The following is a 24819-nucleotide window of genomic DNA, read 5'->3' on the forward strand; positions in this document are numbered from 1 at the left end:
TTGTCAGCAGGATTTCCCAAAATGGGCTGAATGGATTTGGATGGAAGGTAGTCTACTCTTAGACTATGACCCAACTTAGAAGTAATTAGTTTTTAGAGGGTCAAAGATCATGAAAAAATCCTTATCTGTTAACTAAGGGACTGACTTTTCACACTATTTTTGCTCTATATCTCAGTCAAAAATTATAATGATGGATGTAGAGTTTCATTTTCAAATGTTTTGAGAGCCAAGTATTATCAATGCTGTGTGGAAGAGGTATGTGCTTTATTAAACATTCCTCTAATTCTATTTGTTTTTATGTTGTTTTCTTTTAATTTTTGAAAAATGTAAGCTTGAAAAAGAATTTTGGTTTACAATATAGATGCATTTGTGAAAAAAACAAAACTAATAAAATATAAGAAAATATACTTTACAGTTGGCACAATAATTTATTTAATATTTTTAAACAATGTATTTTTGGTTATTTCTGCTTTGTTTACAGTTTGAAAATCTGTGAAATTTTGATTTAATTTTTTATTTGACTTTTAACTTTAAAACAAGTTTTCCTTGTCTTTTTCATCATATAAAACAGAGCTGTATACATGCACAGTGTTGTCTCATAATAGCACAGAGCACTCATTATATTTATATTTTGCATTTAAAATTCTTTGCAGATGCTACCTAAACAAAGCACCAGTTACTAGAAGAGGAGTTGTTTATTATGCTGTTAACAGCTTATGACCGTCATACTTTGCTTATTAAATCCAAAACTGTGTTGTATGTGTGCTGCATACTGTGCCTTGCATAGCTTATTTTTGCAGTTCTTAAATTATCATTGTTGATGCTATTTAAGTCTGTTATTTTAAATTTTCTAACATTTCTCAAAAGGTATTTTCTCTCAATTAAAATGTATGTGTGTAGTGTTAAAAATGTGATAAGGAACAAACATTATAGATGTTTTGTTTTTTTTTAGTCATTGGTTTACAATATGATAGTTGTAAAGAACCAGATATTTTCTAATATGTGTATTATGGAAAGTCATTTACAGTTTTTGAGAATGGTGACATATTTGAAGACCCTATTTTTCATGGTGGTCAAACAGGAAACAAAACATTTTCACTTGCACCTGATATTCAATTATCTAGACTTAGATGTTGCTAGTGAAATTTATTCCATGTTCAAGGAACTTTTCCCACATCTTAACTTTCTCCTACACTGAAGAGATTTTGCCCACAGTCTGCTATAATTGTCACGGTAGCATTTTAGATTAAATTTACATATTAAACAAATCCCACAATTCTATATTTACTCACTTTAAGATAGTTTTATTGATACTTCTGATGCATACAGTACACTGTCTGCCATTGGTAATTTTAAGACTCATTGTTCTTTGCTGTAATAAAAGATGGATTATGGATCTTGAATGCTTATAGCATGCAGGATTTTTTGGTGGCACAATCTTTTTAACTTATTTTGAATTTCAAGAGAGAGTATTTTTGTTTTCTCTCTCTCTCTCCACTGTTTTTTCATCCATTTTAACTGTAAGGGACCATTTTCGATATACAGAATGATAAGCTAGTTAAAGTTACCATGTCCTTCATAACTTCACAGAGGGAAGCTCAGTGTGATCAAAAACTTCACATTCTATAATGGCTACAACAGTACACTTCTTCTCTGTGCCCCATACTAGGTGAGGATATTTTTATACATTACTTTAAGGATAGCCTCCTTGTTGAAATGACTGTTCTGATGGTTGGCATTAGTTCAATAAACATGTCACTGAAGCATTTTAAATACATTTTTCTTTTGTTCCTCTGCAAATCTACATCAAACCTGTTAAGATGTCATTGTAGTCTGAGCATTGGCCTGTAATGCTGCTTAAGGTTCTTTATTCATCCAGATGAAAATGGCTTACAATGCTGTATAACTTTGTTCTGATCAGAAAATTCAAAAGTTTTGGCTGATTTCTTTTATGACCTGCCTGTTTCATACTATTACTCTTTCACAACAAATTAGTTATTTTAAAAAAATGTATGGTGGCAAAGTATTTTGCAACCAATGTTGTAGTGATTTGTAGAGAGTTTTATGTGTGAAACAAGAGGACTTCAGAAAGTAATGACTAAAACCTTCTGACCAGCCCTCTAAGACTTAAAAGTTTATATGAAACACCTTAAATAATTAAAGATAATGCATAATGGAATAAAGAAATGCTTTTAGTAATTGGTATAGTTGAAGAAGTAAACTTTTTTTATTCCTTTAGAAGAGAGTAAATGTGAATTATACATTCTAATTCTCTCTTCTTTCCATTTAAGAGCATGGAATGTGCATCTTTATATCAATCACAAAACTGCTTTAAAATCTTCCCCACATTTGCAGGGAAACAGTAGCTAACTTATAATCTGTAAAAGACCTTCTCTAATGTCTTTTTCTAGAAATTAATAAACTTTGTAAATTTTTCTTCTTTAAGCTTTCTGTAAATATTGTTTTTGTTTCTTTATATGACAAATGTATATTGCTTTAGTGGTATATCATACTAATGACATTCATCCTGTGAAGACAGCAATAGTGTAATCACATTTTTCAGGATTATAAGAGAATGTGCTACAAGATGTCAAAGGGCCTAACCATAACATTATTTAATATGATACACAGCTTGAAATAAATACTGGAGCTGAAGATAGTTGTTGGTTGTTATGGTTAATATTTGTCTGTAGTAGAAAGTTTGATTTAGTTGTGAAAAAATCAGGACTTTTAACAGCACACTTGTATGAAATATTGTGGCAAAGATGTTTTAACTCTAAGAGAACTTTATCCTGGTTGATGTAATGTTTTAATATAGTCTGGATTATATGTAGAATTCTTAACATGTAGCTTTACATATAGTTATATTAAATGGAGAGCTTATTTGTGTCTTTATTTTTACAGCTTCAGGTTTGCATCTGAAATATATTTAAAACATGTTAATTGTCTCATCCATAGCCTAAAAGTTGAAAAAAACGTGGTTTGAAAGTTGAATGTGTTGTGGTAATATTGTAAACATTTCCACAAATCAAACATCTTTAACCTATCAAAACAGTATTTTACGGTAATAAACATCAATCTTTAAGAACATTAGCCTTAACTAATGGAAGTAATATATATAATTAGACATCTGTACTGTTGAAAGCAAAATTTTATGAATGTTTATAGCATTGCTCAACAGATGGTGCTAGTCAAAGATCCGAGATACTCAGGAAGCTATCAGTTGAAGAATTTATAAGTTTTCTATGCTGCATTTTTCAGACAATTTGAAGTTAAATTTTCTCACATTAACTAATGATTCTAAACTTATATGTCAAATTTAAATATATACGAGTATGACAAGTACATTTAGACTAAACACTACAGAAGTTTATCTGAGTTGATGTAATTTGCTTGTTAAGTGATTTTCTCTGTGTGTGTTTGTATATACATTTATATTGGAAAGCTTATATAATTATATATACATATATATATCTGGAGAGAGGACTGATGTTTTGGTAAATGTCATGCACTACATCAGTTGAGGCATCTTAGGACTGATTTTCCATTAATTAGTAATTGTTACCAAAATGTTTTTAGTGTAATTGTGTGAAATAATTAATAGATGGTTCTAGGCACAATACACAGAAGTTTGAAGCTTGTATACTAGACAGTAAGCAGGTACTTAAAGCTGTAAGTGAAGATTAATCTGTAGTTTTTGTTTTATGATAAGCATTTATCTCAGCTTTCTGTAAACCTATCCAAAAATGTGTAGAAAATTGTGTATATATATATATATACATATATATATTAAGTGTTTTGTCTTGTATTTTAAAGTAATTCAATAAACATTTTAAATATACATACATAGTAGCTGCATTATGTAAAGAAGATAATAAATTTAACTGGAAGTTGTTTTAAAAAAATGGACCTTGAGATGAAAATGGTTTTGGAATTTAAACATTTTGATGTTTTTCATTAGATGCTTTAATTCCAATAGAATACGAACCATAAGTGTGTGAATGGTCCCTTCCCCTCAGCTTGTTTTACAATACCTAATATTCTACAACACTAATATAACACTCACCATTGCTGTAGTTATATGGTTCATCTTGGGTGGGGTTGTGTTTCGGTGTAAATGTGTAAGAGAAAAAAAGACCAAATGTTGTTGATAAGTTATTTTAATACTTTCAATATATTATTTTAAAATGCCTAAAAGATCTAGAACTTAACTATGAAATGTTTTGTTTGACACAGGTTTTTAAATCTGAGTTCATCCATGTTTGTTTCCATAATAAAACCTGTTACTTAAATAAATTCTTCAATGGAAACTGGAACATCTTCACAATTTTACTAAAAATTGTCATTAACAGCTTTTCTACGAAAAGTATCACTGATAAATTTAATAATACTAAAATCAATCTTTCCCACAATTTATTACCAAACATTTTATATTCTAAGAGAAGCTATGACTGTCTATAAATATGTGAGTTAAATACTTTATTAAAATTAAATATCTTGTATGTCCATCATAACATGCTACTCTCCTACACTGTTTTTCAAGCATTTTTGTTCCCAACCAAGACTTGTCAGAGTCTTCAAACAATTCAAGAATTAAAGTTAATGATTTGTCTTAAGAAAATAAATATCTAGTAAGAAAAAAAAAATCATGATTTGGAAGTGTCTGGTTCTGTTTCCCATTTCAACCAAACTTGCCCTGTTTTTGATAACAAATCCATTAAGATTATATGTCACTAATTTTAAACTCTTGCCTAGAGGGAAGGTAACTGTATAGGAGCAGTCCACACTCAACTTTTTTCTGCTTATGTTTATAACATGGTTTGAAGAACACTATACTAATCAGTTAATTAGGCTGTTGTCAATTAAACACTTAGCAAGTACTACTTAATACCACAGATAAAGATTTTATGAAATGCAAAACTTTTAATCCCTTCTCCAAAAAGAGAATTGTTAAAACAATAGGTTTTCAGGATCTTGATAATTACAGATATTACGTATTAATTAAAAATATATAGACTTTGAGTTATAAGCTGGGGATCTGCTTTAGTTATTAAACATTATTTCTTTATATATGTACCAAGATAGAATATCAACAGGGGTGTCAAGCTGACAGAAATCCTCAGTCTGCCCCTGACAAAGAAAGACTTATATTTCAAAAACACTTAAGTTATAGGGTTTTGTTATATATGTAAAAATGGCTGGTATGGGTAGAGAAAGCACGATGTAGAGGAGCACACAACGTTTCGACCTTCTGAAGATGACCAAAGAAGATTTAAACATGTTTGCTCCTCTATATAGAGCTTTCTTTACCCATACCAGCTATTTTTATATATAATTTTCTCTACAAGTGGGTTTTGGTAAATTGATTTTCTGAACCTATGTTTTCTTAACATTGAGTAACAGAAGTAATTCAAGTAACAAGTTTATTAATTTATATGACACATGCTTTCAATTTTTTAATTAAGGTTATTAATATCTATTTGTGTAGTAGCTCTGTGCAAACAATATATCCACCAGGGAGAACATTTTAGCAGTGCAATTTCATAAACTTAATGCTGACCCACCTGGCACTTGCAATGCTTATCTCAAGACAATAAAAGTTAATATTTAACAAATTGAGAAAAAATTATATGTGAAACAAACATTCTTCAACCATTGAACCCCACTGTTCAATCAGTTTTCTACAGAGGTACTGACAATGGACCATGGGGATGTTTGCTACTTCTGCATTGTACATGCATCCTTAAGTAACATTCAATCATTTGCAACCTAAGAAACAGCTTTATTTTAATGTGTGTTATATTAATATAAAAATCTTTGGGCAATTTTGTTTTCGAAAAGTTGAATGCTAAAATGTATAAACAATATAATTATTTTATAAACACTCGAGTAGAAACATAACAGCAATACTGTCATAAGCGTGACAGTGATTATCAAATACCAAACACATTTTAGGAAGTATTTAAGACCATAATTTTATTTTATTCTACAAGTATTTTTAAATTCATTTAGAATATACATATAACTAACAAAGCCATTTGACAGATATAATGATCCATGAGAACATCAAGAGAAAATAGGGTGCATAATTGGTTTTCACCTTGCAGTTTTCACTGGGACAACTGTGACCAATTTGTACAGACACAAATAACTGCAGTTAACAACTAAATTTAGTTTATTTGTTTCAGAACATTTTCATGACAAACATAACATATATTCCTAACAGAAAATCAGAACTGATGAATTTAAACCTGCTTTTTTTTTTCTTTGTTTATCAAACAAACTTTCACTTCAGTTAAACCTAGTTTGAAAACAGATGATGGAATGAAGAGTTTGTTGCAGCTTAAAGTGCATGGCTTTTAGCTTGCCCTCCTTCACTCTCCAACTGTGCTCAGTTCCTGATACCATGGTGGACAATGTTCGTCACTGAAAACAGCATTTACATCCAAGTTTGTGATGGCTATTCTTTCAATGTCATCTAAGCTGAGACTTGTTACAGAGGAAGTAAAATCCTGTAAGACAAAAATAATAACTTGACAATAATTACAAAATGTCATTTATCACTTGCACTAATATATATATATATATATATATATAGAAAACAAACTGTTAGACTACAAGCAAATAATTTAATATTTAAAGTGAGTAATAAACAGGGCAGGTATGAGAATCAGTACTACAGAGTACAACGTGTACAAATCATAAGTTACCATACTGTATATTAAACATGCTTCCAAAATCAGTATTGTATTTAGAGGGGTAGATTGGTTACTTAGACTTAAGATCACTCTAAATGATTTTCAGCCACAAAAAAAGACATTCAGTCATAAGGTCTATTAATAAATGCAGTAAAGACTGTTCAAAAGAAGTGATGTTCTGTATGAGTGAAAATGAACTATGGTAAGAAGAAAGTTTGGTTTGAATTTTGCACAAAGCTATTCAAAGACTATGCTAGTGGTCCCTAATTTAGCAGTTATAGACCAGAAGGGAAACTAGTTAATATCACCCACCACCCACTCTAGGTTAGTCTTTTACTGATAAACAATGGGGTTGACAATCAAATTATAACACCAACATGGCTGAAACGGCATGCAACTTTGGTGCAATAGGGATTCAACCAGTCAATGTCTTTGCAATTCAATTTAAAAATGTGATTTAATAAAAATTTAAGTTACCTATACTACTAAGACAAGGAAAAAAAAAATTGCTACATTTGTTTTTTCAATCCTATATCCAAGGATTTGTAACGAGATCAAAAAGCAGCAAATTAGAAATCTCTAGATTTACTCACAACTGCAACAGTGTGTAAAGTTATGCTGTGATTTATATATATGGTTTAATCATCTTCACTTATCACATCCTGTTATTATGCTACTTTCAACTTTTCCTACAATATCATTAAATTGGTAACTCCCAACTTGGAATCAGAAAGTATTTCATAAAACAAGTGACACCAACAAGCATGTTACAACAAAATTAAATTTAAACAAATCTTATTATTGGAACCAGACTGTGGATTCCCAAAAAGGAAAATCAAATAACACTATACATTAGTAATTTACAATATATTAAAAGTTGTCAGTTTTATTGTGATGTAATGTCTTGCAAGTTACTGATCAACTAATCATGTTTTTCCAATAATAATACCTTAATAAATTTAAATAAACCTTTTCACTTTGTTAATGTCAGCGTAATATTATAAAAGAGTCAATGACTAGTAGTTTTGTCTAAAATTCTGTAAAAGAATATGGTATATTAATACCATACAAACACCTTAGGTTTTTAATGTTGGTATTAACAAAAATTATAGACAATAAAGGGGTAGAGACAGGTCTTCTAGAAGTGTGATACAATATAGGTGACACCACACTGAAGACAATTATCATATGATTTTTGTTTTGTTTTTTAAGTGGAATGACCAAAAGAAAGCCCTACACAATACACTTTAGGCTCTTTGAACAAAAGTAAGAAAACACTACAAAAATAACTGATTAAAAAGATTTTTTTTAAATAGTATTATATATTTTTTGACTGTTGGAGGTCATGACAATTTGACATTACCAACAACAATATGTTATGGAGACTAAAGTAAATGTTAAAAATACATATATTAAACAAGCTCTATAAATACTTAATTGTTTGTTACATTAATATACTATTTTCAGCAAAATGTAAAATCACTTGCAAATTTGCTAAAACTACTAACACACAAAACTAAGCTGTGCTTATGTGTACTTTGAAAAATTCACAGTTATTTAAGTACTTAGTGTAATCACTTGGTCTTATTATTGAGGCAAACCCACATGACTGAGAAGACATGGGATCAAATCCTGAATCCATACAATGACAGTAACAGTGTCCTTCTCAGGACTTTCCTGAAGACAGCAGCAGATCAGCAGTGGAAACAAAGCATAAACAAACAGTAACAGATACAAATATATATACACACACACAGAAAGAGTTAAGTGGTTGTTTAAGCTGTTACCCATCAAACCAATTTACATTCATTCACAACAACCTTAATTGTAAATGCTTGCAGAACCTTACCTTCTTAAACTCCATTAGTACTTTTTTTGCATCACTTTGGGTGAAATGTTTCAGAAGAAATTTTTCCAGTTCATCCCACAATACAGTTGACTGCCTGGCACTACTGGCATCTTTCTCTTCTTTTCTAACAAAAAGGTGTAATTTATTTCCCTCCACAATGTTGTAGTCACAAAGACTGGATCCATCTGTTTAAATACATAAAAACTTCACACTTGGACAACCTGTTTAACAGAGATAAATACTAAAAACAGGTTGTATATCATTTAAAAATACAAATACTCTTCTCCAAATACTGTAGGAAAATAAGAGTTATAGTTTAAATGAGAAAGTTGAAGGGTCAAAGGATAAGAGGTGAAATGTTTTTGCTAGTCATTGACAGATTAACATCTGTGGCTTACATAATTTCTGTCTTATTATTAACCTCCAATAAGCATTCATTTGTACACAGTATTCTAATCAAGCTGCCAGTAAAACTACTAGGTAAGCTATATAGTGTGAGTCTAGCTAAATAGCCTAGTTGCCACATTCTTTGGCAAACAATCAAACAAGATAAAGCTACAATTCTGTCATCCCCATTTCCTTAGCCCTGGTTTGCCACGAGTCTCAAATGAGAACAGTAAACTGGTATCACACTAGGAAGCAAAGCACTAAATGTTGAAAAATCACAATTATAATAACCTTCAGTGCTAAGAATCTTATAATATAAATGACTAAAATGCATGTATCAGGTGTACCGATTCTCGGTAGTCATAATCTAAAAATTTTTCTAACGTATTTTACATTTTACTAGCAGAATTACAACAAAAACCAGCAACTTCACAACAGTAACTTTAAGCCTAGACCCACATAAAGTAAACAGTACATAAGATTCTACAAGTTAATTTGTTGAAACAGTTTTCAATGTCAGACATATAGTAGAAAATAAGCCAGTTTATATCTCACTTGTTTTAATTAACTTATATTACTTTATTATAAAAATACCTGAATATTTGTTATTTTTGAAAATGGTTATAGTTTTTTTTTGCTCTTTACTGTGACTTTGTTCATCCTCTCCAGTGGATCAGAGTAAACTAATTGTTAACAAATATTTAATAACTTACAAAATCATTAGCCTTTGAATGTGCTAATAACTAAATTGTTGTACATTTTTACCAGTACAATCTACACTTTGTTAAACTCTCCAACACCAAAAGAATGCACCTACTGTATGAAAAACATATATATATACACAACTTCCTCTGCATGCCTGGTTTAACATAAAAACCAAGTTATCTTTAAACCTAATGCCCAAATATTTATAATCATAATAAATATTTCATTATTGGCACTTTATGTGAAACTATACCCTACTTTCTGTTGAAAGTGCATTGCTTAAGGTACTTTTGTATTAGAAAAAAACCAAAACAGCCTTATAATTCATAAATATTTTTACTGGACATAAAATCCTTACTTGTATCTCAGTGTCAGGTTAACCTGAAGAGGACCTAGGAAGGTTGAAACATTGTTCTCTGCTCATCAGTAAAAGTGTTAATACCCATACCAGCTGTTCTGAGATACATTTTTTTTATTTCATGTGGGTTTCTCTTCATCCGGAATATCCTTACTCAATCTTTGACCAAATTTTTTCATACCACTAATGTTAAGTATATAATCAGAACTATTTTTAGTGCACATTTGAAATTACACTAGCCTACCTATTGGACTGTGGTAATACCACTAAGATACTGGCATATTTTCTGTTACATGAATATATTACTCACTGATATTACACAACAGGTTATGAAGACCGGTAAAACAGTACCTGAAAGAGTCTTTCCTTTGAACACTAGTCGCTGTTGGTCAACAGGAATGTCAAGCTGCTGTGCCACCAACTGTTTCACATCATTTATTGAAGTACTAGCAGCCACCTAGAAAAAAATTATAATAATTTTAAACATACTACTGATTGTAGAGCACAGTTCAAATATTATAAACAGTACATTCATTACAATAAAATAGTTTGATCAAAGGAAATTTTGTGGTGGTAAGGACACAGTCAGTAAGTGACAATAAATTAGCTTTTTGGTTGGTTGGTTGATTTGATGTTTTATGGCACAAAGCAGCTAGGCTATCTGTACCAAACATCCAGTAAAAAGGCAAAATTAAAGTAAAATTATGAAATTTATAAAAGGATATTACAGTAAAATAAAACAAAGTTAAAATAAAAAGCATAAAACCTATGTTTACATCTAGTCCACAACATTAAGAGAAAAACTACAGTAATACAAGTTGTAGAGGACTTTCTGTTGCATAACTAATTATCATAACTCACCAGGAATACTAACAGGTAAGTACAAAAACCACTGTCAGTCACCTGAAATTTGCCTTTCCAGTCCTGGTTCCGAGTTATTTGATGTGATTAGCTTTTTATTAAAACTATGTAGACAAAGGGGAGTTTCTGGATATTTATTTAGTGTTGGCTTTGATTTTATCTATAATGTTTTAGCTGTTCACCTCCTTGATGTTTTTCACTTTCATTAATTTCAAGGTTGTTTTTTTCTGAGGTTTGGTTGTTCCAACAGGTTGAAAGACGTGACATTCCTTTAGTGTTTTTCTTACATCTGATATTCATCTCTTACCCAGTTTTTCTGGCATAAAAGTGTTTACAAAGAGTAACCTTTCAGTCTGTAGACAACTCCACTGATTTATTCTCAGTAGTATAATTTATTTCAATGTTGTATTTTCTCATGAATCACAATCCAATTAGAGTTTTGTCCATCAAAACTTACCATTCTCTGTTTTGTATTTGGTTCTCTTAAGGAGTAAATAAAATGTGGATGTGTTTAATGGTATCAGTGTTATGAACTAAAACAAAAAATGTAATGCATAGGGATTATTATACATATGGCATAATGGTTGAGATATGGCTAAGAATTGGTCTCCTAGTACATAACATGTTCTACTTTTGAGTTATTCCATAAAAATAGTGAAAAACCCAGTTCACTCTTCAATAATAAATTTCTTTAATATTTCATACAGAATATCAGGTATGTTCACTGGTAAGTCAACTTCAGAAACATCATTTCAAAGAGATACTACAGAACCAGTATATGCCTGACTCGCACATAAACTTGATCAATAACTTTCTTGCAAAACTTCCTCACCAATTAATAAATAAAAAGCACACTAACTCTCACTGTCCCACCCAATAAAACTTTAATATCTCATCCAGTGTACCATTCTTATACTGCACTAGTTTTTATGTACTAAAAAAAAACTTCAAGGTTCCACAGAGGCCTGAGCTTTCACAGAAATTCTACATTTCATGTAATCATCAGATGAAAAAAAACTCCCATTAGTGAACAAAACAATAATATTATTTAAACTGATAAATATAATACATTATGTTATTAAATTAGTAAATATACATTATGTTATTGCAAAATATTAGCATCTGAAAGAATCAATTAAAGATATGAATATTGGATATTTTTTTAAGAATTATAAAGAATAATGTAAGTGATTGATCAGCTTATTTAATATTTTTTTCACACTGACTACACAATTCTCATTTTAAATTTACGGTTATTCAGAAGAATAAAACAAAACTTGCATTGGTAAATGACAAGTTTCAAAGCCTACACTTCAAAACAAATATCGCACACACACTAAAGGTTTGATTGATTTAGTGTTTTATGGCACAAAGCAGCTAGGCTATCTGCGCCAAACGTCCAGTAGAAAGGTAAAAATAAATTAAATGTAGTAAAATACATAAAAGGGAATGAAGGTAAAACAAAACATCATTGAAAAACAGAAAAAGCATAAAATCAATGTTGACACCTAGTCTACAATGTTAAGAGAGAAAGCAGAGTAAGAGAAGATGTAAAGGATTTCCTGTAGCAGAATGGTAATGATCATAACCCGCCAGGAAGACTAACAGGTAAGTACAAGAACCACCGTCAGTCACCTGAAGTTGGCCTTTCCTGTTCTGGTGACGAGTTATTTAATGTTCCGGCCATTTTACAATATCAAATTGAACTAGAGAGATTGAGACTGAAAAGGGAACCACATTTAAAAATGCGTAATGAATAAATATCAAACACTAAAATGAGGTTAAAAAGATTAATGGCCATTAAAAACTAAAAACATTATCAAGGTGGACAGTGTCACCATCACCAATAACACTGTCCAATGTTACAGACAAACCCTGGGACAGAACATGTTTAAAATAGTGCCATCGTTGAGAGTCGTAACGATGGCAGGAAAGTAAAATGTGGCTTACAGTGATTTGAGTGTTACACAAACTACACACTGGTGCATCAATTCCAGATAAAAGAAAACGATGAGTTAAAAAACTGTGACCAATGCGTAGTCTAGTTAGAACAACTTCCTCCTTCCAAACCTTACGGAAGCTAGACGACCAAAGCCCAATAAAGGGTTTCATTTGGAAAAGCTTGTTGTCATGTTGCTCACTCCAAGTGGACTGCTAGCTGGCACGGAGCCGAGCCTTGAATACAGGACCATAGTCCATGTACGGAATAGGCACAGTGGTGATAGTGCCAGAGCAGATAGATTTAGCTGCCAAGTGCATTCCCACAAATACCAACGTTGCCTGGTATCCAGAAAAACTGGATAGAAGTAGATGTTAATGAGAAATGGGCCAGTCGGGTTTGAATATCAGTGAGAACAGGGTGTGAGCCAACGTGAAGTGATTCCAAGGCCAGCAGAGAACTAAGGGAGTCAGTATAAATAGTGCAGTCGGAGTACTGCTCAGCTTCAATATGATCCAGAGCAAGAGATATGGCATACAGTTCAGCAGTGAACACAAAAGCTGTAGAGGGGATTCTGCACGTAACCACCGAACCACAACAAACCATGGCAGAGCCCACACAGTCACCTGATTTTGAACCATCCGTATTAATTGGAATAGAAAGGTTGTTCGAAAGATGTTCAGTAAATAAAAGACGGTAATTCCAATCCCGATTGGAAAGTATATGCCTTTTTCAGATGACTTAAAGAATGGTCACATTTGGGGGCTGTAATAAACCATGGGGGGATGGGCTGACCAGTGGATACTGCAATGTTTTCCAAAGACAGACCCAATTCATCCAATTGCGCCTGATGCGAAGACCAAAAGGAGCAATGGCAGATTGTCTGTTTTGAAAAAGTAAGGCTCACTGAGGAAGGAAAACACAACCCCAGGTGGAATGCTTTGGTAAGGAGCGAAGTTTCAAAGAATACAGTAAAGACAGTTGCAAACGGCGAAGGTGCAGAGAAGGTTCGTGAGATTCCACATATAAGCTCTGAACTGGGGAGGTGTAGAAAGCCCCAGTGCAGAGTCGAAGTCCTTGATGATGAATGTGGTCCAGCATCTTTAAGGCCGAGGGTCTGGCAGAGCCATAGACCATTGATCCATAGTCAAGTTTTGAACGAATAATAGCATGATATATCTTTAACATAGAACATTGATCCACTCCCCAACTGGCAGTAGAGAGGACACGGAGGATGTTCAGTGCTCCTGTGCATTTGGCCCGTAGCTGCTTTAAGTGTGGTATAAAGGTCAGCTTACAGTCAAATATAAGCCCCAAGAACTTGGTCTCAGGGACCACTGGCAGCGAAACTTCACCGACATGGAGTTCAGGATCAGGGTGGATACCCCATTGGTGGCAAAAGTGCATGCAAACAGTTTTAGAGAGAGAAAAGTTAAAGCCATTCGCCGTAGTCCACTTCAGTATACGATTGAGGGCAGTTTGTAGTTGCCGCTCAATATATCTTATGTTTGACGACTGAGACGAGATGTGAAAGTTGTCAACATAGAGCCGTTTGCAACAGTGAGAGGGAGTTGTTTAGTGATGGCATTTATCTTTATACTGAAAAGTGTGACACTCAAAACACAGCCCTGAGGAACCCCAAGTTCCTGTACAAAAGAACGGGAAAGTGTCGAACCCACACGAACTTGGAATCTCCTGTCTATTAAAAATTTTTAATAAACATGGGTAAATGGCCACGTAACCAATATATATGGAGGTCTCGCAAAATGCCATACCTCCATGTTGTGTCATAAGCCTACTCAATGTCAGAGAATATTGAAACAAGATGTTGGCATTTGAAAAAGGCTTCTCTGATTGATGTTTCAAGTTGAATTAGGTGGTCCGTGATGGAATGCTGTTTTAGTGGACTAGCATTTTGTAAAAGACAGTCACATTTCAATTGTTATACATATGTATATACAATAATACTATTTACAAATAAGTTCTAAAACATATTTTACTTGAATCAAAGAACAGTAAATAAAGAAGTAAAGAAAACAATTATCTATTCTACTTATAACATTCGTACTTGTTTGCTGTTTGTAATAGGTTGCTAAGCCTTTTCAAACTTTGGCACATGGAGAATGTGAAACAAAATACTTACTTTCAGGTTTTTTATATATACATTTGAAATAACAAAAAATCATAAATAACTATACTGATACCACAGAATACTAATATAATTTATCAAGTTCAGTAATTAGGCTGTATTTGGATTTACAAAATATGAAATTTAGGGCAGACTAAAGACTCATCAGCTTGAAACTTTGTATCAAAAGAATGAGATGACCTCCTAATACTTGAAAATGGCTGAGAAAGCCACTAGGGAACCATTCTGAGTTTTTGACTGGTTATACACATCACAGACAGAAGTAAGTGTATTCAAGGTAGTGTTTGCAAAAATGAAAAGAGATAGCAGGACCACTATGTCTGATTAAGTACACAAGTAATCTATCAGCAAATAGAAGACAGGAGGTTCTCATTTTATATTTTAGCTTGTTAGTTTCAGTAATTTAAGTTCCTATTTCAAACAAAACTATAGACTTCATATCTCGACATCACAAGCATTTAATCTGAACCAATGCTGTATTCAACATACCATGTGATACACAAAAATCGACATTTAGATATGTTTTTAATATTTATCAGATCATCCCTTAAGTAATGTCTGATTTTAGGTTCAGAAAAAGAGAAAGGATTTCAAACACTTTTAATGTTATTTAATCAATAATGTATGTTCCATTATTATTAATTACTTCCTGCCAACAATTCACAAGCTTCTGAATGCCACTTCTATAAAATTCATGGGGTTTGGAGGAAAATAACGTAGAGAGGGTAGTTTTGACATATTCATGTGTTCCAAGCTCTTTTCCATCAAGTTAGTTCTACAAACTTCAGAATAAATGATAATCAGATGGGGCAAGATCTAGAGAATAAGGAGGATGTGAAAGTTTCTCCCAGACTAGCTCTTCAATTTGTACAGATGTGATCCTAACTGTATGGGGCTGTGCAATATCCTTGTGTAACACAACACCTGTACAATTGATCAAAGTAGGTTTCTTTTCTTTAATTGCAACATTTGAGCATTCTAACAGCTGACAACAGAAGTCTGATGTAATCCTTACATTGAGTAGCAGCAACTTATAAAGTGGATCACACCAACAATATTCAACCAAATGCTTAACAAGACTTTCCTAGGGTGGAGGTCCATTTTGGGCTGTGCTTTAGCCAGTTTACCTGCACTAAGCCATTGTCTGTGGCACTTAACATTTTTATAATACATCCATTTTACATCTCCAGTCACTAACCTGTCCAAAAAAGGTGAGTTATGTTCACAAGAGTGCAGAGAAGTGCAAATGTCCACTCTTTCTCTAAGAATGGCTTCTGTAAAATCATGAGGGACCCATTTTCCAAGTTTTGACACCTTTCCAAGCTGTTGCAGATGACAATGAACTGTTGAATGGGTTGAATTAAGCTTCTGTGCTAGTTTAACTGTTACACAACAATCTTCATTAAGTGTAGCCAGCACCAAGTCATCATTAAACTCAACAGGACAACCTGAATGTGACACATCACTTAAGCTGTAGTCACCTGATCTGAACTTATGAAACCACCTTCAAAATTTTCTTTCACTGAGAGATTCCATACCATAAACACCTTAGAAAGAATGTTTTGTGTAGTTTCTGCAGCACTATTGCCTTTTTTAAATTCATATAGCATTATATGCCTAATGTGTTCTTCACCCTTAATAAGGGTTTATTTGATTAATGATATGAAGTGGAATAGTGTTAGTTTCTTTTATTTGTCTGAACATTTTTATACACGTCCTACTACATACTTTTGTCATTAAAGCCTTCTATAAACACAAAAATAATGATGCACTTTCTGTATTAAATTTTTGGACATTACTCATGGAATGACCTGATACTTTTAAATTAAGAACTTAAATAATGTATAATACCAAATTTTTAATTATAATCTAACTCTTGATACCAAACTTAATGACATAAATTCATAAAATAGTAGTTTAATAAAATTTTGAATGGAAGTTGGCAAATGCCAAGACATCGTCCTTGACCAGTGTGGAGAGGATTAACAAGTCATTCAATAAATTACACAAAGAAGAAACTAATTCTAAGAACAAACATAGATCTTATACTCTGAAGTTTTTAATTATGACCATGCATGTTTAAATGTTATTTACAAGTTTGTTTATCAGTTAAAGAAGACTATTTTTAATCAAAGGATGAATTTAATATTTGAATTAATGTAAGCAGCCTAAGGCAACTACAAACATTTCCAATATATTTTTTTCATCATGACAATTTCAACATGGTGTCAGACAAAACTATATGTACCTTCATATTGGTACTGGATGGGGTACTGATATGAGTATATGGTTCATTTTCAACTATTCTTCAATCTATAGCTATTAATCTCATAAGTATTGATAAACATTTGGACTAACACTCGAAGTAATAATTAATTACACTTGTCATAAGACATTAGAATTAGTATACGAGGCTTACTACATTTTTTAACACTGCATTCTTTATCTAGTTCCTTAAGAGTTATCAAGAATTAGAATAGTACATAACAGTTGTTCAACCACACTACATTTACCATTGCCAATGATGTATTTCACTCAATCTAGAACTCAGCACGTCAACTGGGACAAAACAAACACAGCAGTGGTTGGAGCACTAATATACTGGCCATGTGTTACAACAACAATTATTATAATATGGATGCCTTTCCAAGCTGGCAAAGAAAAACCATAATTAATTATACTTGTCAGAAGACATTAATATTAGTGTGTTAGGCCTATTAGATTTTTTAGCACTACATTCCTCACCTAGTCCCTTAAGGAATTTCAAGAATTAGAAAAGTGTAAAATAACTACACTACAATTACTATATCCACTGTCAACAACCTGTTTCATTCAATTCATAGCTCATCAACTCAGCTGGGACAAAACACAGTTGTTTTCAGAACACTATTTACATATGCAACATATGGTAAACTATCTGCTAAAGATTATTAGAAATATTTAGAATGTTAATAACATAATAAAAATAAAAATATATTTTAATATAAATTACAATCACTATGAGATGAACTTTTCTTCTGATTTTGCTCCAAACTATCTTGCATCATATTTTGTAGATGAATTCATTATGAAATTTGCTCACCCAAATGATATGGGTAAAAATGTTGCTGAACAATAAACATATAGACATTTTATGTTCTTTAGACACTTCAAAAAGAAAAAGCAAAAATTTTAGGGTCTGCATTTTTTTCACAGAAACACTGAAATTAAGACAAAAAACAATTTCTTCCCTTAGGCCTCATGGTTATAATTGTAATCAAAAGCTATTTTTACATACTTCTTCATGGAATATATTTCCATACAATATAAAGTATGAACTAAATTTATTGTTACATTTATTAACAGTATTAGTTATACTATTTAATGTATCTAATGCCATTACTCTTTTTGTATATTATTACACTTTTATAAAAAACTGTTTTCCATTCTGAGTTTAATAAATACGTACATATTCAGGATTAACTTAAATATCCTAACTTGGCTGAACTTTGTGAAATATTATCATGATTATGGCTGTTAAAAGGAATGTTACCCACTGATGAAACAATATGTTATGCTTGATAAGTACATATTTAATAAAAAATGCATTTAATCAATTACACCAAGTCCCAACTAAATGTTTAGGTTTAATCTTAGTATTAGCTTGCCCTGATAGGACAGTAATATTAATATAGAACCAAGCTTGTATATCATGTTTCTATATTGTTTTCTGAATAAAATGGTTAATATAGCAACACAATTTATAGTTATGATTTCACTGATCTTATTATTGTTTAAGATCCTTTCATTAATTAACATTTATAATTTATCACATGGCTTTATAATAATATTTGTATCTAAATATTTACTGTTAATATTTTCTCATACTAATATCCTCCCTCTGTATTGACAGGAATGGCAAGACTTAACCAAATTGAGATGGCAGAGTTGTTCATTTGATACAAAGAAAAGATACCGTACTTCATTGCAAGATTTCAGAAAAGCAAGTAATTCAAAGTGGTACGTGCCAGTTTGATAAAGTTGACAAGGCATAGTACATTTGATTCCTAGAATCATGTTCTATGAATGGTCTTAAATATTTTATTATAGGAAGAGACACTTTCAATCTCGCATGGATTTGGGAGTGTTTAAAAGTATTTCTGGTCAGCTATGATTCATGTCAAATGGTTTTGTCATGAACATGGCACTGAATATAAAATGTTGCTACTCCCTGGTAATCCTGCAGCTCATTGATAAACTGACAATTTGCAGACCCAGAACAGAGAGATTACTGCTATGTTTTTAATACCCAATACAAGTTCACCTCTACAACCCATAGATTAAGAACTTTCAGAAGCCATAAAACAGTCCTACAATAACTGCTTTTTTATTTCATTTAATTTTTTAAGACCATCTTTTTGTGAAATTATGAAGCAAACAGAAATCAGAGAAGCTGTTTACTGGACCACTCAAGTATGGGACAAAACACTTAAATCTCTCTCTCTCCATAACATTAATACTTCTCACACATAACAAATATGGTATTTCCTAATTTCCATAAAATAAAAGCATCACTTCATATTTTTTCCATTTTGAAACATATTTTCCATAGACCTATCCCTACTCAGCAAGACTATTCAAGCCCTTCAACATTAATCAAGCATTTGTCCATGAATTAACCTGATCCCCCAGTTTGGTATCGTCATCAAATTAATAACTCTTACTGTTTAAACCAGCATTTTCCAAAGTGTGGTTTATGACCCAATAACAGTCCATGAAAAAAAAAGCCGGTCCTCAGAAAACTAAAAAAATTTAATTAATTTGGACCCTTTCACTACCAACCACCATTTTTAAATTTTATACAAGTCCTTGATGTATATTAAAGAAAAATGTATTTAAATCAGTTAATACATTCTAATAAAATTAATATTTTCAAATACATTATAATTTAAATATTCATTTAATTTAACCTGAATTTCTCAGAATTTCAGCTAAGCTAATATAACAGGAAGGAAAAGTGCTGAGTTAGTGTTTAAGGCTAAGAAATTATAGAATTCACAAATTGACCTTTGCCTTTTTACTTTTAGTCCTGCAGGAATTAAAGTGTTCACACTTATTGTAATTTAGAGAGACTAAAGTTAGATTTTATGGTGTTGCTAAGTCTGAAATTCTTGTGAAATGCTGTAAATTTAAACTACATGTTAGCTAGACACGTCCCCTGCTGAGTCCAAGCTAATCTACCCCTGTCTACAGGTAAGATCAAAGAAGGGAATTTATCTGGCATAAAAGAACCATTTATTCATTCAAGTTAACCAGTTCTTCTACACTAAAGTTTTAGGAATTTTTTTCCAAATGTGTTATATATGCTTACTCCATTAATGGAAAGTGACAGGCACGAGAGACCCAAGTCTCACATCTGGTAGTGCCATGTGGCAGCAGACATGTTGCCAGTGCTAGAAGCATCAGTTCATTCTGAGGAGAGAACTGTTTGCAACTTAATTTGTACTAACTAAACTTTTTTAAGTGTCTCATTTTAAGGAAAACCTCTCTTCAATATGGATAGATGGATGAAGAAACATGCATTATACAAGAAAACGTCAAGTGATACACAAATGCAGCCTAGTTCTAGTGAACTGATGTTAGTGAAAATAATATGCCTAATTGTAAATGTTTAAGTGATATGCAGCTTGATAGCAAAGAAATGACAACAAAGATCTCTTGAACTCGGCAGTATTGTGATGAATATTTGAAGTATTGTTTTATAAATGGTGGTTGCAATAATCACTTGTCACTAAGTGTTCTATGTTGTTCAACATTATCAAATAAGAGCACAAAACCAACAAAACTGAAATGCCACTTGGATACCAGAATACTCGAAGTCAACAGATTTTTTTCATGGATAAGAAAAATGAAATAGTTTTTCCACACAAATAATTTCACACACTTTTTTTCCATGAGATCTTCCAATGAAGACTTGGTCATGGCCTCGTATCAAATTTCAACACCAATAGCAGACAAGTTATCCACATATTATTGGCGAAACATTTATACATCTTGCAGTAAAAATAAATGCATCTTGTGTTTATAAAAAAACAAGAAAATCAGTTGAATTTACTATCCCTATCTAATAATACAGTGAAGCATAGAATTGTGTATATGGCAAAAATATTGAAGAAATTTGTAAGTCAAGTTCACTGTAGTCAGTTTTTCGTTACAAGCAGATTAAATCACAGACATAGTAGATAATGCCAATTTGATGTGCTTTGTAAGATACAATTATAAGGACACAATTCACAAAGATTTATTGTTCTGTAAACCACTTACAACAAGAACAACAGCTGACAAAATATTTATTTTAATCTATAATTTTAAAAGTGGTATTCAATGGAAAAATTCTGTTGGATTGAGTATTGGTGATGCTCACTCATTGTCAGGTTCCCATAAAGGGGTTTTAAACACTTGTACAGTTTATAATTGATGACGTATTGATAAAACTATTGCTTACAGCTTGAGGTTAAAATTTAGCAATGTCTCAGCAGGTTATCAAATTAGGTATTTGAGTAGGCTGTATCTCATGAAAAATTACAAAAATAAAACAGTCTAGTTGTAAAAGTTTGGGAAATACTGGTTTATATAGTAATCTATATCACTGTCACAGATGATAAAAATATAGGTTCAAAAACAGACCTTTGGGAGATACCATGAGCCATAATTTTCCCAATCCAAATACAACCATCTGCATTTTACCTACAAGAACATTTTTAATCCACTTTTTGAATTTTTCACCAATCACAAAAAAGTTAACTTTCTAATTAACCTATTGTAAGGAATCTTATAAAAAACCTTCTGGAAGTCCAGATACTGATTATCAACAGAAGTATTTCTCATCTATACATGACAAAACCCAACCAAAAAAAATAAAAATAACATTTTATTAGTTAGACAAGAAAACCTTTTCTAAATCCATACTGACAGTTTGGTTTGGTTGTGTTTTTTTTAATTTTGCACAAAGCTACATGAAGGCTACCTGCACTATCTGTCCTTAATTTAGCAGTATAAGACTAGAGAGAGGCAGCTAGTTGTCACTGCCCACTCTTTAACTAAAGAATAGTGGGATTGACCATCACATTATAATGCCCCAATAGCTGAAAGGACAAGCATGTTTGGTGTGACAGGGATTCAAACCTACAACCCATGAATTATGAGTTGAGTGCCTTAACCACCTGGCCATGCTGGGCCTACTAACAGTTTACGAGGTGGTATTTTTTAGTATTCAAACAAATGTTCAATATACATGTAAGAAACAATGGATGTAATGTTTTCACCATATTAAAACTTGTCATATTCTCTCACAGTAAGCACACTGACCAGTGTGAAACATTGATATAAAATCATTTCATATTTATTACATTTCTAGATAAGAAATATTTATTTTGTCATTCTTACTTTATACTACACTGAAGTTGAAACCTCTTTTTAATTTACATCACTGATACAAAGGAACGATCAATGAATTATTTAACTTTGTGTTGCTACCTGTTAAAAAAAAAAAAAGGGATGTAAACTTATCATATAAGAACAGGTTAACATCTCTATAACTGCTTCCTCAAAAACTAAAAGTCACAGGGTACACAATTCAGATATTCATGGTTCTTAAGGGAACTGATACCACTGATGCATTTTTTTTTTTCATGGTATAACAAATGAACAAATATAAATTTTGGTTAAGTTGGAGTCACCATCATATTAATTTCTTCTCTAACAAGCTATGTTGAGATTTTTTGGATGCTTCAAATATAAGGAGGCTTTAAGGTTGGTTAGATGAATATTTATAAGTGTTGGATTTGATTTTTGTTTCTAAACTTGGTTGAAAGAGCATCAATGGACCAGAAAGGCCTTATGTTGTCTCTTAACTATTACATTATAAATTATTTTCTTTGCTACAACAATTAATATTATATTTACAAGATCTGCTTTCAATCAGCTATGCAACACATAATATAAATAATCGTTACACAGTACGTTTAATAGTTTCACTAGATGTTCCAGCAATTTATATATTCAGATTTAGCTGATCATAAATTCACAACTCATAAACCCAAATACCTGGACATTAATATTGATACTACTACTAGAAGTACTAGTCTACATACATCGTTAGTCATATAACTCGAATTAAGTTATAGGTTACATTTATTAATAAGATTATAGTATATATGATAATTTTCGCCTACCTCTATGGAACATTCCTTTCCTTGTAAAATCTTCACTGAAATCAGCATAGTATTTAAACTTGTATAACAAGTTATTGCAACGTAATAAAATAAAAGTATGTTCGATATTTAGCCTTCGATTACTAGTGTTAATAATTACGATATTCCATAAACTAGGCGTACATAAAGCTAGTTTTGTTGCACTGTTTCATCTCCTGTTTCCTTTTAATTCTGGGTTGGGCCAGAATTTTTTATTTAGCAAATTAGGGTAATCACTAACGTTAGGTTTAGCGTTACTATCACTGAAGTATTACGTTATATTACATCAATCACGCACACAGACGTAAACAAAGCTTAATTTCTCGGCTTAAGTAAATAACTATTTTTTTTTAATTATTTACTTAATATTATTTAATACTTTATCAGAAGTTGCTTATAATTTACAAATCAATAGTAAATAAGACGAACTTCTACGTCTATTGTTACACCATCAATTCAAATGAATTGCCTGCCCTCTAGTAGTCAAGCTTAAAATATATTATTTCGCATATTATCTACATTTCAAAACCTCTTTAAATTACTCATAAGAAAGTTTAACAAATATAATAATTTTTATCTTGGATGCGACTAGTATAAAACTACAACAATCATTACATACGGTATACATACATCAAAATAATATTATATGGAATTTTACATTGTTTAAATATCACTTATAGAGCCTCTAAGTTTGAAAAATAGATTAGTCTTAGAAACAAAAGATACTGGTTAGACTGTGGTAAGTCTATAGACTAACGACACTAAAATTCAGAGATCAATTCGCAATGATGGATCCAGCAGATAGCTCAAAGAATATGGTTTTGCTGTAAAAAACATATAAACTCAAAATAATATTATATTTTTGTATACATATTTCATGTTGTAATATCGGTTTTGCAATTATTTATAATATTGTTTTCTCAAGACATCTGGTTTGGGTATTAAAACTTGAATTAAAATAAAGTACAGAACAACGTTTAAATCCTAATATCATCTTCAGGTTAGCAAAGAAAATTTGAAACTGACCATACTGGGCACATATTGGGTTGAGGAATAATTCGTGAGCGTTTATTCAAGTTAACAAAATATATTCATAAATGAAACTCTTTCGCAAAATATTTCATGTCATTTGGTAGATAATTTTTTGCTCTAATAGATGGTGTGTTTGATTTTCATATGTCTTTAATTTTTGCTTTCATTTTCAGCTCATTAAATGGAATGTCAAGTGGACAAAATCGAGCATTTTCGAAACCATCTGCTTTTCGCATTTAATTTCTTGCAATTTCGTTTAAAACAATGCATACTATATACCTAGGTATTACATGAAATAAAGTATCATAATAAATGTTTTGGGTGTAATGTGTTCATGCATTGAAGTATTATATAGTCTTGCATGTAATGCTTGAATGAAATTATTTAAAAACGCTCACGAATTATTCCTCAACCTAATATCTTAAGGACAAGAGCGTGAACGGGTACATGACTGTAGGAGGCGTTGCAGTAAGATGTTAGGTCACGCTCTTTGTTGACTTGAAAATGACATAAGAATGTAGAAACGTTGTTCTCTTTGTTAACATGAAGATGACAAAAGGTCGAAATGTTGCACTCTTTTTTAACCAGAAGGACTAAAAAGTATAAACGT

At 31.6% G+C, this 24819-nt stretch overlaps 2 protein-coding genes across 2 annotated transcripts in view; one reads left to right on the plus strand and one right to left on the minus strand.

Moving 5' to 3' along the window:
• The window catches only part of LOC143240514 (uncharacterized), a 30300-nt gene extending 26459 nt beyond the window's left edge, over window positions 1-3841 (plus strand). Inside the window, exon 10 of the mRNA XM_076483048.1 lies at window positions 654-3841. The gene's annotated coding sequence lies outside the window, so the exon portion shown is untranslated. The remainder of the gene's footprint in view (window positions 1-653) is intronic.
• Window positions 3842-5949: 2108 nt separating this feature from the next.
• LOC143240515 (ubiquitin-like protein 4A) lies at window positions 5950-23658 on the minus strand. Its single transcript, XM_076483050.1, has 4 exons — window positions 23160-23658; window positions 10349-10454; window positions 8548-8732; window positions 5950-6512 (listed from the first exon to the last, which is right to left on the minus strand). The coding sequence occupies exons 1-4, from the start codon at window positions 23205-23207 to the stop codon at window positions 6375-6377; spliced, it is 477 nt and encodes a 158-aa protein (XP_076339165.1). The 5' UTR covers window positions 23208-23658; the 3' UTR covers window positions 5950-6374.
• Window positions 23659-24819: the final 1161 nt, after the last annotated feature.

Source organism: Tachypleus tridentatus, chromosome 13 (assembly GCF_004210375.1).
Source record: "Tachypleus tridentatus isolate NWPU-2018 chromosome 13, ASM421037v1, whole genome shotgun sequence".
In the NCBI taxonomy this organism is placed as follows: domain Eukaryota; kingdom Metazoa; phylum Arthropoda; class Merostomata; order Xiphosura; family Limulidae; genus Tachypleus; species Tachypleus tridentatus.